The following is a 19,661-nucleotide window of genomic DNA, read 5'->3' as shown; positions in this document are numbered from 1 at the left end:
ACCCTGCAAAGCCACAGAGGCAGAGCTGCCCAAGACCATGGGAACCCACCTCTTACATCAGCATGACCTGGATGTGAGACATAGAGTCAAAGGAGATCATTTTGGAGCTTTAAGATTTGACTGCCATGCTGGATTTTTGACTTGCATGGGCCCTGTAACCCCTTTATTTGGCCAATTTCTCCCATTTGAAATCGCTGTATTTACCCAATGCCTGTACCCACATTGTATCTAGGAAATAACTAACTTGCTTTTGATTTTACAGACTCATAGGCGGAAGGGACTTGTCTTGTCTCAGATGAGATTTTGAACTGTGGACTTTTGAGTTAATGTGGAAATGAGTTAAGACTTTGAGGTACTGTTGAGAAGGCATGATTGATTTTGAAAGGTGAGAATATGAGATTTGGGAGGGGCCAGGGTGGAATGATATGGTTTGGCTGTATCCCCACCCAAATCTCATCTTAAATTGTAGCTCCCATAATTCCCACATGTTGTGAAATGAACCCGGTGAGAGAGAACTGAATTCTGGTGGCGGTTTTCCCCATACCATTCTTGTGGTAGTGAATAAGTCTCATGAGAGCTGATGGTTTTATAACGGAAAAATCCCTTTCGCTTGGATCTCATTCTCTCTCTTTGCTGGCCACTGTGTAAGACATCCCTTTACTCTTCTGCCATGATTGTGAGACCTCCCCAGCCATGTGGAACTGTGTGTCAATTAAACCTCTTTCCTTTATCAATTACTGAGTCTTGAGTATGTCTTTATTAGCAGCAGGAGAACAGACTAATACAGGGTGATACTGCAAAAGTATTATCAAAGAAAGCATGATAGGGGGAGTGGAGATTTGGAGAACATCCTCCTACTACTATTAGAAAAACAGCCTTTGGAAAAATAGCTCAAAAGAAGCCCTTGGTGAAGGATGATTTTCCAGAGTCACCTCTATAGTTCTAGTTCCTCCCATACCATTGAGTCTCCTTTGAGAACTACTCTGGGAGGCTGAGCAGTGACTCTGCAAAGATAATTAACCATAAACTAAATAGGGTACCTGTTGACATACACATATAACAGCTCAAGGGTGCTGTGGCGTGTGTGTGTGCATGTGTGCATGTGCACCATAGACAGAGTGAAGGAAATGCCTTGCATTTTCTAATGAAAGGGTCTTAAGAAAACATCTGGTCCAACCTTATCCTAAATCCCTCCCTCCCCCCACTCACCCAACATAAATCATAGATAAGACCATAGGGAATTAGAGAAGCAATTTGATTAGACTCAAGCCATAAATCAGTTGAAATAAACTCCAATAAAGTGTCTTCTGGCATTTGTTTAATGTGCTGTTAACTCTAGCCCCACTTCATTACTAGATAGTATGTACAGCTTCAGAAGGAAAACACACACACACACAGGTGCCTTCTACAATTTCTCCATTCAAACTCGAAATATAAGAGTAAGAATTATCACAAGAGCAATTGTCTTTCAGAAATCTAAATAAATAGCAAAAGAGCCCATCTCTTGTCAGTTTGCAGGATGAAGTTGTGACTCGTGTTATTAAGTAGTGTTTTATGGAATCAGAAGTCTCTGAATCCATGCTGTTGAACCTCTTTCTTGAATTAGCAAGAATTAACTGAATTAACTATATTAACTTGAATTAATTATAATTTAGGTCCCCAAATCTATGTGTCATGCCTTCAATCTCAGGCCCGCATGTCTGGAGGCAGATGTTTGAATGGCAGCACCTCTAGAGATAAGGTTAGCGCACGTGCCTGAATTGGAAACATTTTAGCCTTGGTGCCAAGAATTTATTTCCCTTTCTGTTTCTCTAGTTCTATGCAGTTTTAAAATTTGTTTTTAAACAATTTATAATAATTAAAGATCCTGCTTATTCTTTTTTTGAGACAGAGTCTCACTCTGTCACCAGGCTGGAGTGCAGTGATGCGATCTAGGCTCTCTGCAACCTCCGCCTTCCAGGTTCAAGCGATTCTCCTGCCTCAGCCTCCCAGTTAGCTGGGATTACAGGCACCCGCCACCACGCCCGGCTAACTTTTGTATTTTTAGTAGAGATGGGGTTTCACCATCTTGGCCAGGATGGTCTCGATCTCCTGACCTCATGATCCACCTGCCTCGGCCTCCCAAAGTGCTGGGATTACAGGCATGAGCCACCGCACCAGACCAATCCTGCCTATTCTTATAGACAACACAACTCTGGAACTTAGGATGTAGTGAAGTTTAAATATAATTGGAATAGTAGTTTCTAGTGATTTCCTGACCCCAAATTGCCACATTTGGTTTAGAATTTGGCATCACGGACTTGTCCACTAGAAAGAAACAACTCAACCAATTATAATAGAGACATGAGTTCAAGATTAACATCTTAATCCTACAGGGTGATGCCAAAGTAACTGTCATTTTGTTGAGCTACTAGAAAAAAAAGTAAAAGAACCCCTCAAATGACATTTTGACAAAAGACTGCCACAAGGAAACACTTTTTTTCCCCAAACAGAAATGCATAGGATAGAAATACCATAATGTCCTAAAAATCAGTATTTAGGTGAGACTCAAACATCACATGACCAAGAAACAAAATAATCTGTGGAGTCCCCCTCCCCTCTCCAAAATTACTGTAATCTCAATAGTCCTTACCCTAGCATTGCTGAGATATAAAATTCATCAAATATCCAATGATGACAGCCCTGATGGAGAGAGAGCAACAAGGTACCTGTCTGAAGAACTCCTCCAGGAGTGACATTGTCCAGCGATGATGGAGGTCCCACGCTTTTGCTGGATGGCTAATATCTGCCGTATGCAGCATAAGGGATAAGGCTTTTGGCTTTTCAATGCTGTAAACCAAAAGCACCCAAACACATGATGACCACACTCTTCAGAACCTCAATAAGAGTTTTTAAAAATTTATTAAGTTTTTAATCTCTGTCATTCTTCCATCTCAAACCCCACTTCAGCTAAATGGAGGAAAAGACATCATTTCATCCTACAACTGGGATACTCATTAACTTGGCCTCCATATTTACGGAATTGGACTCTCTGGACTCAAATCCATTTCTGGAATGACTGCATCCTTCAAAAAGACAGCAAGAATCCAAGAGTCACTGACTTTTATGTGTTGCCTCTGCACTGGGGATCTCTGATCATTTAATTTCCCACAGGGAATTATTTTAAATTCTCATTGGGGACAACTGATACTGCCTCTATTATTTTTTCAACCCTGATGAGAACATACCTCATTGTGATAGGTACAACTTTTATGCTTTCTCCTTCAAACATCACCATTGCATGAGAACACTCTATAAAGTTGTGTTAAAGGAGATGCTGTTTAAAGGGATAGCCACATGGACAAGGACCCATTTAAACACCTATACAAACACAAGCACAAGCCGCAAGCACACTTACGCTTCTGGCTGCTGCAGAGCAGTCTTCATTGCTTTGATTTGTTGGAAGTGACAAGACATATCCGTGGCCATCACCATTTCAATTACCAAGGTTCGAAACTCCCTTTTAGAGACAACCATGGAGGGAAAAGGATGGAAGTCAAAAATGGAAAACAAAAATCAGTTTTTTTTGTTTTTGTCACTGGTAATCAAAATCAGTTAACTATTTCTGACATTTCTCATCTAATTTGGGTCTTTAAGGTGAGCTTTTTATTTGGAATAAATGAAAGCTAAGGATTAAGGAAATCATTTATGAGGAATATGATACATGGAATACACATACCATTTGGAAAATTAACTCACAGGAAAAAATTCAATGAAACTGAAAATTGTGTTAAAATGCTCTTTTCTTCAAATGAATACAGAGTTTTAAGAAAGAATTAACTTAAAAATAATCCTAGGAAGTAAATTGATAATCCATATTTCACATTGGATACAGGTAGTCCATCTTTTTAAAAATAGCTTGATTTTTTTTAATAGAGTTTTAGGTTGACAGAAAATTTGAGCTTATAGTATAGCTAGCTCCCATATTACCTCTCTTCCTGCACAGTTTCCTTATTTTTAAAGTCTTGTGTTAATGTGGTGCATTTGTTACAACTAGTGAACCAATATTGATACATTATGTTAACTATAGTCCTTAGTCCACGTTAAGGTTCACCGGGCAAGTTGCACACTTCTACCAGTTTTGACAAATGCATAATGCCATGTATCCACCATCACAGTATCCTTACAGAACAGATTCAGCACCCTAAAATCCCCTGTGCTCCTTCGATTCACCCCTCTCTTTTCCCTCACCCCTGCCAATCACTGATCCTTTTACTGTCTCTAACAACTTTATTGAGGTATAATTTACATAGAATAAACTGCTGAAAATTTACATAAATTGCAGAATGTAAGGAGTTTAACAGTTGAATACGTTTTTGAAAATACCACTGTAATCATGATACCAAATATTTCCATCACCCTCAAATCTAGTCCCAGGCAAAGTTTGATCTGGCTCATGTCTATCTAAAACAGTTTGAATTTTCTAGTTTTATACATATGTATATAAAATATACACATATATGTTTAGTATATAATATAATATATAATATATTTCAATATTTAACATATATTTCAATATTTACATATTATATACACACATATTTAATACATACACATATTTATTATATATATACATGTAGACATGCATATACACACACATATGTACCATATATTAAATATGTGTGTATATATGTACATATACATACATATATACACAAATTATTTTAAAATATAATGGATAATACATATATACAGACATACACATTATATATTAACATAGATACTAGATATATACACACGTTTCTATGTATATACATAGACACATACACACATATATAAAATACAAAATGTTCTCTTTCTTTACTCAGCATAATGATTTACAATTCGTCTATATAGTGGTTCATCAATAGTTCATTTTCTCTTACTGCAGAGTGATATTCTATCATAACAGCATACCACAATTTGTAATCCATTTACCAGCTAGCAGACATTCGAGCTATCAGATTCTAGTTTGGGACTATTGTGAATAAAGCTACTATGGGTATTCATACACAAATCTTTGTGTAGACACATACGTTTTCATTTATCTGGGGTGAATACCTAGAAGCAGAATGACTGGTTTATAAGATAGCTGAGTGTTTATAAGAAACTGCCAGCCTGGCATGGTGGCTCATGCCTGTAATTCCAACACTCTGGGAGGCTGAGGTGGGTGGATTACTTGAGGTCAGAAGTTCGAGACCAGCCTGACCAATATGGTGAAACCCCATCTCTACTAAAAATACAAAAATTAGCTGGGTGTTGTGGTGTGTGCCTGTAGTCCCAGCTACTCAGGAGGCTGAGACAGGAGAATTGTTTGAACCCAGGAGGCGGAAGTTGCAATGAGGTGAGATCACGCCACTGCACTCTAGCCTGGGTGACAGAGAGAGACTCAGAGAAAAAAAAAAAAAAAAAGAAAAGAAACTGCCAAATATTTTTCAAAGTGGTTGTATCACTTCACATTTGACCACTAGTGTCTAACACTTTCAGTTTTTCTTTACCTACTCTAATCAGTCTTTAATTTCAGCCATTCTTCTGATGGATATGTAGTGGTATCTCATTGTGGTTTTAATCTACATTTCTTTGAATGACTAATTATGTCAGGCACATTTTCATGTACTTATATTCCATTTGTATACAATTTTTTTGTTAATAAAGTAGAATAACATTTGTTTCTTAAAATTTTTATTATACATGCTGTATTCATGGAAAACCAAGATCTTTAAAGGAACTCAAATTAGATATAAATTATGTTCAGCTCTGAGCTGGTTTTAAGTCATGTTTAGCATGGAAACAGTTAAACTGAAGCTTTCTTCTCCTTATAGGTTGCCATCATTTTCTTGATTTCCGCAATAGCTTTCCCTGGATTCAGACCCTTAGGACAGGTCCTTGTGCAGTTCATGACGGTGTGGCAGCGGTATAGAGAGAATGGGTCCTACAGCTTGGCCAGGCGCTCCTCTGTGAAGTCCTCTCTGGAGTCAATCATCCAGCGATAGGCCTGCATAAGTACTGCAGGCCCCAGATATTCGTCTCCGTTCCACCAGTAGCTGGGGCAGCTGGTGCTACAGCAGGCACAGAGAATGCACTCGTAGAGCCCGTCCAGTTTCTCACGCTCTTCTATGGACTGCAGATACTGCTGCTTGCCTTCCTGAGATTCATCCTTCTTCTTCAAATAAGGCTCAATGGATTTGTACTGAGCATAGAAGTTGCTCAAATCGGGAACAAGGTCCTTTATCCGGTCCTTTATCCATACATATGCGGAAGAGGGTAGATTTTTGAGACTTTATTGAGGTTGGTGTCAGTCCTTCGGGTGCAAGCTAGAGTGTTGCCTCCATTGATGTTCACTGCACAAGAGCCACAGATGCCTTCTCTGCATGATCTTCGGAAGGTCAAAGTAGAGTCAATTTCATTCTTAATCTTGATTAAAGCATCCAATACCATGGGGCCACATTTATTAAGGTCAACTTCGTAAGTCTGCATATGAGGTTTGTCTCCAGCCTTGTCTGGGTCCCATCGATAGATGGCAAATTTCTTGATACGGGGAGCTGCGGCTGCAACTGTCTGGGCTCCTCGGGAGGCCTGCAGGCAGGCTGCGCCAAGGGTTGTGGCCGGTAACCGGCCCCTCAAGGAGAGTGCGACCACCGCCGCCATCTTGGCTCTTGACGTCAGCCCCACCCCTTAACCCCGAGGTCCCCACTTGTATACAATTTTTAGGGAAATGTCTGTTTCAAACCTTTCTCATTAAAAAATTGAATCGTTTTCTTATTATTGAATTATGAAAGTACCTTACACATTTTGGATTCAAAACATATGTAAAACATAAGTGTTGTGAATAATTTCTCCAATTTCTTGGCTTGCTTTTTTTTAACGGTGTCTTCAAAGAGCAAAAGGTTTTAATTTTTATGAAGTTCAATTTATCATTAAAAAAATGCTTCACGCTTTTTCTGTCCTATCTGAGAAACCTCCATCTACTTCCAAGGACTTCTGGAATTCTTGCCATTTTAGCTTTTACGTTTAGGTTTACAACCAATTTTGAGCTATTTTTTGAATATGGTATGTGATAAGGGTCGAAGTTACTTTTTTCCCATTGTTCCAAAACCATGTGTTGAAAATATTTTCTTTTCCCTATTGAATTAATTTGGCACCTTTGTCATAAATCAATTGATGAGTCAATTTCAAAACTCTGAATTCTGTCGCATAGATACGTCCATCTTTCACCAAAGAAATGCTGCCTTGAATACTGTAACTTAAGCATGCTTTGAATCAAGAAATATGAGTTCTCTAACCTTGTTCTTCATTTAAAAAGTATCATTTTGCATTTCTATATAAGGTTTATAATAATTGTTGCAATTTCCAACATAATTCTGCTGGAATTTTGATTGGAATTGTATTGAAACAATAAATAAATTTTGGAAAATTTGACACCTTTACAATACCGAGTGTTCCACTACAGGATGACAGTATATCTCCCAATGTATTTAGGTCCTCTGTAATCAGCAATGCTATGTAATCTTTAGTGAACATGAGCTGCACTTGTTTTTGAAAGTTACTACTATTTTATATGTTTTGTGCTGTTATAAAAAATTATTTTATTTTCCAATGGTTTGCTGCTAGTCTCTCTCTCTCTCTCTATATATATATAGATAGATAGATGTATATATGCATATATGTATATGTATAATGTTTTTTACACTAACCTTGTATTCTATGACCTTGCAAAATTCATTATCAGTTCCAGTAGCTCCTTTACAGATCCTTAGGATTTTCTACTTAGACAATCATGTCATTTGTTATTAACATCTTAACAATGTTGATGAATGTAAGATCAAGAATCTTTGTCTTGCTCCCAGTCTTAGGGAAAAAACATTCAATATTTCACCATCAAGCTTGATGTTAGTTATAGGTTTTTCACATATGCTCTTTATCCAGTTGAGGAAGCTCCCTTCTGTTTCTGGCTTGCTGAGAGTTTTTATCATGAATGAGTGTTGAATTTTGTCAACAAAGGCTTGTTATGTATCTATTAAGATGACTGTATGATTTTCTATTTGTTTTTAAATATGGTGAATTCTTTTAATTAATTTTTGAATGCAGAATTAATCTTGCATTCCTTGGATAAGCCCAATATATGAGTTAGGATTCTCCAGAGAAACCAATAGGATATATACATATAAAGAAAGAGATTTATTATAAGGAAGTGACTCATATAATCATGCAGGCTGACAAGTCCCAAGATTTGCAGGATATCAGCAAGCTGGAGATCCAGGACACCCAAAATTGTACTTCCAACTTGAAGGCTGACAGCTCAAGAACCAGGAAGAGCCACTGTTCTTGTTCAAAGACAGGCAGAAAGAATTCTCTTACTTGGGAGGGGGTCAGCCTTTTAGTTCTAGTTAGGCCTTCAACTGGTTGAATGAGGTCCACTCATGTTAGGAAGGGCAATCTGCTTTACTCAGTCTACCCTCTTATATGTTAATCTCATCTAAAAATGCCCTCACAGAAACAACAGAATAATGCTTGACCAAATATCTGTGCACACTGAGGCCCAGGTGAGCTGACACATAGAATTAACTATAACACAGGATATATTATCTTTTTAGTATATTGTTCTATTCAATTAGTTAATATTTTACTGAAAATTATTATAACTATGTTCATAAAATACATTAGTCTTTAATATTCCTTTTATGAATTTTTTTGCCAGGGTATTTTGCATAGTATTTCGTCCTTCTCTAAATAAACTTTCATAAGATTGTTATTATCTGTTCTTTGCATATTTGATAGAATTCACCAGTTAAACTATCCAAGGATGGATATTTCTTTGTGGGAATATTTTTGATGACAAAGTCAATTTTTTTTAACAGACATAGGATTGTTCAGACTTTGTTTCATCTTGTGTGAATTTTGGTAAGTTGTATTTTGCAAGAAATTTATCCACTTCATCAACGTTGTCAAATTTATTGAGATAAAGTTGTTTGTAACATTTTCTCATGTATTTCATATCTGTAGGATTTAATATTGGTACTTTGTGTTCTCTACTTTTTATTGACCAGTCTAGGTAGAAGGTTGTCAATCATGTTGCTCTTTTCAAAGAACAGCTTTAGCTCTGTTAATTTTTTTCTGTTTATTTTTTCTATTTTATTGATTTTTCCTTTTATCACTACTAATTTCTTCTATCTACTTTGAATTTACATTACTGTTTTGTTCTAGCTTCCTGAAGTCATTGGGTTTGGAACTTTCTTCTTTCCTGCTATGGACATTTATAGCTGTAAATTTCCTCTAGGCACTGTTTTAATAGTATTGCACACATTTTTAATATATTGCATTTTCATTCTTGATAAATTTGAAATGTTTCCTAGTTTCCTCTGATTACTTTTTGATCCACAAATTATTTAGAAGAGTGTTAATTTTCAAATGTACGAGATTTTCCTAGATATCTTATTCTTATTGGTCTCTAATTTAAATCCATTAAGGTCAAAGAACATACTCTTAAAGCTTATGATATTTTAAAATTATTAAAACTTATTTTAAAATGTCCCAGCATGTGTACTTAAAAAGAATATCTATATTTCAGTTGTTGCATGGTGTTCTATAAATATTAATTAAGGCAAAGTGGTTGATGTTGTTCAAATCCTCTTAGGTTCTTACTGATATTTTTGCCCAGTTTTTCTATCAACTGCTAAGGCAAGAATGTTAAAACCTTCTATGATTGTGAAAATATATATTTCTCCTTTTTCTCCTATCAATTTTTACATTTTAAATTTTGGAAGTCTACAGTTACCTAATACTTATTTATGATTGTTGTATCTTTCTGATGGCACTCTTATTATCGGAAAATCTCCTTTCTCTTTCATAACATCCTTTTTCTTGCAGTTCATTTTAGCTAATATTAATATCACCACTGCATTCTACTTATTCCTACTGTTGGTACATCTTACATACTTTTACTTTGAATCTTTTAGTGTATTTATATTTAAAGTGTATCTCTTGTACAATTGCAGTTAAGGCTTGCCTTTTTATCAATTCTAATAAGCTTTTCCTTTTAAGTAGAATGTTTAGTCCTTTAACATTTAATGTAATTATTAATTTAGTGCATTTGGGTCTAGCATCTTATTATTTGTTTTCTGATTATCATCTTTGTTTTTTTCCCTTCACAAAAACTTTTCTCCTTGAGATATTTTTTGTATTATTTATTTTTTAAATTAATTTTAATTTATCCACTGCTAAATGGTCAATTTAAATTTATCTTTTGATAAATGGGTAAACTTCAACAATTTTTAGCTATTATGGTTAATCTTTTTAGTAGTTGTTTGGGGATTACAACATACATCTTTAATTTTCTGTCTATTGTACAACTTCGTGTAACATGTAAAAATCCTGCAACAGCATAGGTCCATTTACTAACATTAACTGGTCTTTATGTTATCATTGTCACATGTATTACACCTCTCTACATATAAGCCCCATGAGATGGTGTTGTAATTTTTGTTTCAAATGGTCAAATGCACAATTTAAATAAATGAAGAAAAATGGTCTTCTATATTTTCCCAGATATTTATCATTTTATTCTTTCCTAAAAGTCTGATTTCACTATATCATTTTCCTTCCAATAAATATTTAGATTTATTAATCTAAAAATTAATAAAATATAAAATAACAAAATAATATTTTTGAAACTACCTTAATGAAAGCTCTAAAGAAATTTCTTTAGTATCCCTTATAACACGGCTCCATTAGTGACACATTCCTGTTGTTTTCTATTATCTGAAAATATTTTTATTTCATCTTCATTCTTGAAGTTCATGTTCACAAGATGTAGTAGTCTGTGTTGGCTTTTTTTTTTTTTTAGTACTTAAATGAATTATTCCATTGTTTTCTGGCCTCCACAGTTTCTGAGGAATAGTCTACTGTAATTCAACTTGTTCTCCTAAATGTAATTTGTCATTTTTCCTTAATTTTATCTTTGCCTCTTAGCAGTTTCACTATAATATGTGCCTAGGCGTTCTCTTCATCAAATTTATCCTGTTTTTGGTTTGCTGAATTTCTTGAATCTGTCTGTTTATATGTTTGGCAATATTTGGAGACTGTTCAGTCATTATTCCTTCAAATTCTTTTTCTTTCCCATTCTCTCTCTTTTTTCTTCTTCTGAGACTCAAATTGCCCTTATGTTTGCTCATATAAAATTATCCCACATGTCCCTAACATTCTACTCATTTAAAACATCTTTTTCCTCTTACTTTTCAAATTGAATAATTTCCAACTTTGAAATTTGAAAAATGAACTTTTGAAAGTCACTGTTTCTTTCTTCTGTCTTCTCTGCCATACACTAAGCCTATGTAGCAAATTCTAAATGTAGATATTTTATTTTTCAGTTCTAAAATTTGTTTTTCATTTATATTTTCATTTTACTCATAAACCTTACCATATTTTATTCAATACAAGCACATTTTTCGTTATCTCACTGAGCATAGAAATAATAATTGTTTTAAAAGTCCAAAGTCCTCATCTGATAACTCTAACAATGGTTTATCCTAGAGTGTATATCTATTGGTTGTCTTTTCCCTTGCTAAGAAACCATTTCTTCTTGATCTTTATATGTCACTTAGATTGTATCCTGAATATTATAGATATAAGTTGTAGGGAATCTGGGTTCTGTTATATTGCTCTGAAGATTGTTGACATTTTGTTTTAGCAGGCAAAACTTAATTTATACTCAAAATACAAACTCTGTACAGGTTCAGTAAGCAATACATCAGATATCGCTGAACACAGGGAAGGAAACATCACACACCAGGGCTTGTCGGGGGGTGGGGAGCTAGGGAAGGCATAGCATTAGGAGAAATACCTAATGTAGATGACAGGTTGATGAGTGCAGCAAACCACCATGGCACATATATAAACCTGCACTTTCTGCACATGTATCCCAGAACTTAAAATATAATTTAAAAAACTAATAAAAAACGGTTTGAAAAAATAATAAAAGGTGGCCAGGCACAGTGGCTCATGCCTATAATCCTAGCACTTTGGGAGGCCGAAGCCGGTGGATCATTTGAGGTCAGGAGTATGAGGCCAGCCTGACCAACATGGTGAAACCCCATATCTACTAAAAATACAAAAAATTGGCCAGGGCTGTTGGTGCATGCCTGTAGTCCCAGCTACTCGGGAGGATGAGGCAGGAGAATCACTTGAATCTGGGAAGCGAAGGTTGCAGTGAGCTGAGATCATGCCACTACACTCCAGTCTGGGTGACAGAGTGAGACTCTGTCTCAAAATAATAATAATAATAAAAGGTTTGAATATGGCAGAGAACAGCTTCACACATATTTGGATATATCATAGTTTTGAAGGATTTCTGTGAGGGCTTGTTTAGATAGCGTATAATCCTGGCTTCCTGACAATCTAGTAAAGTGTTCTAAAGCTTGCATAATTGCCTCTTAACATATTTTCCAAACATACGTATACTACTTCTGTTATATATACTTTTCTTATAGATTTTCTACTTCTGCTTAGCTACAATTTTGTCAAAAACTTAGCTGTATAATTTGTATTTCCACTCTACTATAATCATAAGTCTCATTCATTCTTTCAATCTACAACTAGGGTAGTGAGGCTGGCATAGGCAGGATCTAAACCCATAATCACCTGAAATAAACCAGACATATTGGTTCACACTGGAATGCATTGCTGTATATCAATGCAAGCATACTTAGTGTTCATCTTTAGCTTTTATTCTTATAAGTGGGTATTTGTGAAGTACCAGTTGTGAATAATTTGAATGCTGCCTCTGATTTTAAAAAAAGTTATAAAATTAGTGATTTAGCAAAACACAGGTGAATTTAGTATAAAAAATGGCCAAAATAGTCTCTTGAAAATAAAGGTTAGTGAAATCTGTTTATGTGCTACCCTTGTATATTTGTGTTTCTTATTCTGTACTAGCTTTATTATCTTGAAGAGAGAGTGAAACAAAAATATCTCAAAGAGAGAATAAAATCATGGAATAGATTATGTATTGGAACACCCTGATGTGGTAGAAACTTATTTATAGTTATAGCCCATAGTACCACGTTTTGTTTCTATGCTATCCCCATCAAGCTACCATTGACTTTCTTCACAGAATTAGAAAAAACTACTTTAAATTTCATATGGAACTAAAAAAGAGCCTGTATAGCCACAACAATTCTAAAGAAAAAGAACAAACCAGGAGGCATCATGCTACCTGATTTCAAACCATACTACAAGGCTACTGTAACCAAAACAGCATGGTATTGGTACCAAAACAGATATACAGACCAATGGAATAGAACAGAGGCCTCAGAAATAACACCACAAATCTGCAACCATCTGATCTTTGACAAACCTGACAAAAACAAGCTATGGGGAAAGGATTCCCTATTTAATAAATAGTGTTGGGAAAACTGGCTAGCCATATGCAAAAAACTGAAACTGGACCCCTTCCTTACACCTTATACAAAAATTAACTCAAGATGGATTAAAGACCTAAAGTAAGATCTAAAACCATAAAAACCCTAGCAGAAAACCTAGGCAATAGCATTCAGGACATGGGCATGGGCAAAGACTTCATGACTAAAACATCAAAAGCAATGGCAACAAAAGCCAAAATTGACAAATGGGATCTAATTAAACTAAAGAGCTTCTGCTCAGCAAAAGAAACTATCATCAGAGTGAACAGGCAACCTACAGAATGGGGTAAATTTTTGTAATCAAATCTTTTATTATAACTTTTACTAATAGTTCAATTGCATGGAGGGTTACTTTTTTCCTGAAGTTGTGCAATGATTAATTGAATTGCTCTGAATTTCTCAGATGCTGGCTAAGTCTAGCATATTCCAATAAAATTTAAGTCAAATATTTCCATATGTTTTAATAAACTAAAGCTACATGGAAACTCTTAGTCACTCTTAATAAAAATCAGCCTCTCAGATTTATTGTTCAGTACAGTTTATTTCTCTGAATCCTTGAAAGAAATGAGCACATAAACACCCAATAAACAGCTGATTATTTAATTAAAATATAAGGACTATTTGAGTCACAATGGATTCAGAATTTTGGAAGGATTTAGATGATCTCTGCCTGCAAGGTTTGAAGTACCTTAACCTATATTTATAGCTACAATGATTTATTGGCTTGCTATATATGACACAAAGTGTGGTAAGCATTTTAAAATGATTCTGTCATTTATCATAATGTATTCCAACTGCAGAATAAATGTTATTATCTATTTTCAAGAAATTAAAATTTTAAAGATGTAAAGATATTGAGTCACTTCCCAAATGTCATACAGCTAGCAAGTGACTGAGTCCATATTCAAAACACAGGTATGTGCCTAAATTCATGCAACAGAATTAACTGTACATAATTTTTTTAAGTGTCAAATAATTTCCTTAGAAAATGTCAAAAGATTGATAAGAAGTCCAAATCAAATGTAGGGTGAAAAACACATGTTATTAAATAAAAGATAAAATTCAGATTTAAGGAATTCAGATAAAAGCAACACAAGTTTCCTAGAGTTAAAAAAAAAAAAAAAAGCAAATATATCCAAAGTGTCCTCAGTTGAACACTGTTAGAAGTTATTTTTCAAACTTTCTTCTTTGAGAATTTTTAGGACAACATCGAATTATTTGACTCAAACTAGTTTCACTTCCCAATTCATCAATAAATAGCAATGTAAAGATGGCAAAATAAAGTAGTTGGAACTTAATCATAACATTCCATAGCTTTTATTTATAAATATTTGAATATCTGTATAAAGAAAAACAAGAGAGAAATAAGACATACATACATACACAGAGGGTGAGAGTGAGAGAAAGAGAGAGAAAGCAATACTAATCAACATTTTAAGTGAGGTGTTATTTTCTCAAAAGCAGCATACTTCATCCAACTTCAGAGTTCCTTCCCTAGCCTCCAAATCTCTCTCTTTTCTCATCCTTACCTCCAGTCATCTTTTGAGAGGTTAATCAAAATATTCATTTCCTCGTCATCTTGCAGAAGGCGATAAGCTGCACTTAAATGGTGATTCTCCAGTACAGATCTGTCATTGTACAGAATAGCTGGATCAGACCTGAACAGAAAACCAAGCAAAATTCAGAATGTTAAACGGTTGCGATTTATTTGGGTAATTCTAACAGGCTGGAACACACTACCACTTTTTCCCATGCTTAGAAATTATCTTTGTCCCCATGCCATTTATGTGAACCAAAAGCTCAACTAACACTACAAATCATCAATAGATGAATGTAGGGTATTTTAGTATCGGTACCTGTGTGGGCAGGAAATATGTAACATCCAGCCTGAGAACTCTCTTAAAACTGTTTTACAACCAGATCTCAATTACCTATATTAGTGGCAAAGGTGCTTTTTATTTTTTTATTTTTATTTTTTTTAATATGGGTCATGTCAAACTTCTTTGTATTTTCTGGAATGACATTTATTTTTATTTTTATTTTATTCAATGAATGCACTGATTTATTTATTTCAGCTATAATTTTCAGAACACATATCACCTAGTAGGTACTATCTGTAAGCTACCTCTGATAGTGGCTTGATCTTAAAGTTTTTCCATGCAAAAACCACATGTGGAAAATTGAGAATAAAGAATATAAAGATTATAATGTCAGTTTTTAGTCCCTATCTCAAAGACCATACTATAGCTGAATATCACTAAACACAGGACTGTATACTATTTTAAGATCTTAAATTTAATGAAAGCTTAGATTATTTGTTTCTCACCAAGGAAGCTGAGTTTCAGAGACTTAAAAAAACTTGTTAGAGCCCTTTGGTGGCCAAGTGGCAGGGCTGGGATGAAGGCAAGATCTTCTGACAGCTGGGCCAGTGCTTCCCCAAGATAACTTCCACCTGCCATTGGCCAAACTTTGGGCAGTATCTATCATACCCTGAAACTGTTAGGCTTAACATTTGATTCATCAAAGGATTAAGGGCCTAGTCACAGACTTTGTTTTCTGAACAGGGATCACACAGGCTGAGATGCTTTGGATAAAGTTCTGTTGAACAGGGCCAATGTTTAAATTTTGTTCCAAACCAAGCTTAACTGAACACATTGGAATTTTCCCACTCCTATTGAGATAACACAGAACATTCAAATCCCGAGGTGAAAGATCTGCTGTTACATCTGTTGAGTAAGTTAGATACCAACTGATGTGTATTTTGTGACACTCTTTTCCAACTCCCGTAATTAAGCCATTCTCCTCTGAGTTGGGGCTGGTTTTGATCCTGGGCTCCAGGCAAGACCCACATATGTTCAACCCACCTATCTTTCTTGGGCAGGTGCTATTCACCATGGTCTCTGTCCTCAGAGCAAAGGTTCCACCCACAGACACACATTAAACAGTGCTACTCTATGGAATTCCCTGTATTAAAGACCTTGGAACAGAACCACAAAAAGCTGCTTTTCTGTGGCTGAGACTAAGTGAGGAGGCAGGAAGGTGGAACTGAAGCGAGTAGCTGAAGTTCTTTTGTCTGCTTCCATTCAATTAAATTTCTCCTTCTGAACAGAGATCAGACAATATTGTTTTCTTTTGTATACACTGTAATTAAGTGTTGAGTTCATTAAATACGTGTAGATTGATTTAATGAACACAAACCTATCTAGAGTGTGCACCTGCTTTTTCAAGTGAAATCGGCAAGTATTTATTTGGTGTTAAACTCTCACCCCTCCCTGCTACATTCTTTCTCTTTGACTTACTACCTTTCACCATATCCTAGCTCCTTTTGATTACTATGTCAAGGATAATTAACTAACTCTACTGCCAGATTATCTCCAGTTCCACATCATTGTCTTAAGAGAGGGCAAGTTCTTAGGCTAGGAGAGGGCAAGGAAGAGTTTATCCTAAGTAGAAATGACAATTGACTGGTGCTATTGCCTGGAATTCTGTGCTGAGAGGAATACTCAGAATAAACCCACAGTTTAGTAAGAAAAAGTACCAAAATCAATTAACAATATCTGTTACAGGTCAGGAGGCTCCGAGTGGGGCACTTGGACCCATATTTAATGTCTCCAATGGGAGGTTTGTGTTTACCTGTGCAGTCCATTAGGAAGGATGCACAGGTTGCTCACGGTGAAGGTGGCCTACAGGAGACAACCTTACTCTCCGGGCCCTGTGCCAGGGAGTGATGCAAGCACTAAACAGAGCATATATGAAACCAGAGAGGATGAGAAGAGATCTCATGAGAATCCCAGAGATCAGAGGGTAAGATTGCTCAATGTTGTTAATGTCAACAAAAACATTCTAATCCTCACTGTCCTTATTCATTTCCTTTACGTGTCATCTGGCCCTTTATATAAACTGCCCCATTTCCTGTTAGAAATAGGTAGAGTATGCACAGAACATACATAAACAAATAGCGAACATTAGAACAGAGAAGAAAAGCATATCTATATGAGATCTGAACAAAACAGGAGAATTAGGAGCAGATGGCTTCTTAAACTCTAAGTCTTGATTGAAGCTGACCAGACTGATCTCTCATTTAGGGGTTCATTGTTTCAGAAACTCAAAATAGGAAAACTATGCAAAAGAAAGGTGACTAACACCTTTCTGATTTCTAAAACTGTCTCTGACCCCTCTTGCCTCTCTTCCAAATATTTCAACACCCTCACCGAGTCTGAATGTGGAAATTGTTGGTGGTTCCGGTATGCTCGTAGTCATGGATGGCAGCTGAGAAGATTATAGCAAAGATCTCCAGCTCCGTCAGCCAGTTCTGAAAGGAGATTACAGAGCAATCAGATGATCTGTTTCTTTCTCAAAGTCTTCAGCTTGCTGACAACACACCCACAGTGCTGCCTTTCCACCCTGCAGCTGATAAGCTATTGCCAAACACAAGTTTTCTGAGAGACAGAAATAAGTTATTTTCCTGTGAAGAGACTTGGAGACTTGTGATTTGAAAACAATGTGTTCAGCAAGGTTGAATAAGCTAACTAGTAGTTTTATCTTTTTCAAGAAATCAAAGAGAATGAACATGAAGACTTGAAAAGCCCTCATTGCATCCTCCCTCAACTTCCAAATAAAGTTCCTAGGCAGACACACACACACACACCACACACACACACACAATTAGAAATTTTGACGCAATACCAAGAATGAAGAGTAATAGAAAAACCTAATGTCTAATTATAGGAGGAATATCCACTAGGAAGTGGGTAGAGACAGATGGAAAAATAATACTTGGCTTTCTGCTCTACGCATGCTGATGATGTTTGAAAGGACTTCTCCCCATCCACACCATCAACACTGGCTGTGGGTCAGTGGTTCACAAAACGTGTTCCTTGGACATGCAGATGGTGTCAGCTGGGAGCTTGTTAGAAATGCTGGCAAATTTTTCAGCCCCACCCCAATCCCACTGATCAGAAACTCTAGGTTGTAGCCCAGCAATCTATGCTTTACCAAACCATCTAGATGGTTCTGATGCACACTAGAGTTTGAAAACTACTGCTGTGTTTCAATCTTCCTTAACTGACTTCCATTTAATTAAAGGACTCTGTGGATTGACTTCCTATTGCTTCTGTAAACCATCCTGCCCCATGCCCACACGACAGAATATGCCTGACTCTGGCCACCTTCTCATATCCTTTGCTTACTTTTGTTACTAGTTAAATTCATACTTACATGATTCAGTTTGGTTTATTCTAAACTGCATTTTAATAAATTATATTTGTTATTATAATTATGTAATTAAACATGACACAAACCAATAAAATATGGACACAAAATTGGGGTTGTTATTTCTGTAGAAACTAAGTTTAATGCTTTGGACAGTCACTAAAAGAACTGCTGTCAAAATATGTGTGACAACTGTGAAAGAGCAGAAAACATTTACAGAAAAGTTAGAGAGCTTCTGCACTCAGTTTGCTTCAGGCACATCTTTAAGTTCCCATTTAACTTTAAAGAGACGAGACTAGAAATCTTAGAGACTAGAAATCTTAGATAGGGGCAGGGCTAATGTAAGACAAATGTGAGTATCCAAACTGGTGAACTCATAAAAGACCTGCGGTCTGAATTAAAGATTAGTGCATAAAATAGATTTATATAAGTTAATGCAAAATGAGTTAAAATGAACGTTTAAGTGTTTCTAATTCCCCACTTAAGCCGTATCTTTCAATTAACTACTAATTTTGGAGAATTATTGCCTTCTTTAAAAATCAGTGAGGGGAAAATAAACAAATGACATAGAATTTATGAAGAATATTTCAGAGTTGGGGCAAACACGAGCATAAACATACCTCATGAAAAAAGAAACCACTGTACTTTTGAAAATGATTCCTAACAGAATCCAGCATGAAATGTCAGGAAGCTTTCTGGCATCTTCAATAATATACCTCAAAAATACAAATTGAGGTACGTGCAATGGAAAGTCAAAGAGAAAACAGACTAAGACGAAAATCAACAAAATGAGATAAAAAAAGATGGGCAAGATAAGGAAAGATTGTAAGAAAATCAAAGCTGCAAAACACCTTGTAAAGGCAGCAGAGAGCCTCCTCATCAGTCTCTTCATTGCCTTGGGGGCCCACAACGTGGCAGGCATTATGCTAGGTGCTTTTATGTAGAAACGTACGTAACTCTCACAGCTCCGTAATCATAGGTACTGTTGTTATCCCCACTTGACAGATAAGGAAACAA

The 19,661-nt window shown here is 35.9% G+C and overlaps 1 protein-coding gene and 1 pseudogene across 10 annotated transcripts in view; both read right to left on the bottom strand.

The window, feature by feature from the left end:
- PDE1C (phosphodiesterase 1C) overlaps positions 1 to 19,661 on the bottom strand; it is a 564,336-nt gene that overhangs the window by 88,064 nt on the left and 456,611 nt on the right. For all 9 annotated transcript variants that reach the window (XM_033192699.1, XM_033192698.1, XM_033192700.1 and 6 more), the window contains 4 exons: positions 17,645 to 17,745; positions 14,963 to 15,091; positions 3,398 to 3,499; positions 2,709 to 2,829 (listed from right to left, as the gene is read on the bottom strand). In XM_033192699.1, coding sequence (XP_033048590.1) covers positions 2,709 to 2,829; positions 3,398 to 3,499; positions 14,963 to 15,091; positions 17,645 to 17,745 — 453 coding nt within the window. The remainder of the gene's footprint in view (positions 1 to 2,708; positions 2,830 to 3,397; positions 3,500 to 14,962; positions 15,092 to 17,644; positions 17,746 to 19,661) is intronic.
- On the bottom strand, positions 5,688 to 6,702 carry LOC117072488 (annotated as a pseudogene). The gene has a single exon (XR_004432813.1). The product of XR_004432813.1 is annotated as a succinate dehydrogenase [ubiquinone] iron-sulfur subunit, mitochondrial-like (transcript).

The sequence above is a fragment of the Trachypithecus francoisi genome, unplaced genomic scaffold (genome assembly GCF_009764315.1).
Source record: "Trachypithecus francoisi isolate TF-2019V2 unplaced genomic scaffold, Tfra_2.0 Lachesis_group4, whole genome shotgun sequence".
NCBI classification, from domain to species: Eukaryota; Metazoa; Chordata; class Mammalia; order Primates; family Cercopithecidae; genus Trachypithecus; species Trachypithecus francoisi.
The sequence above is the reverse complement of the archived record's forward strand: the minus strand, read 5'-3'. Positions and strand labels throughout refer to the sequence as shown.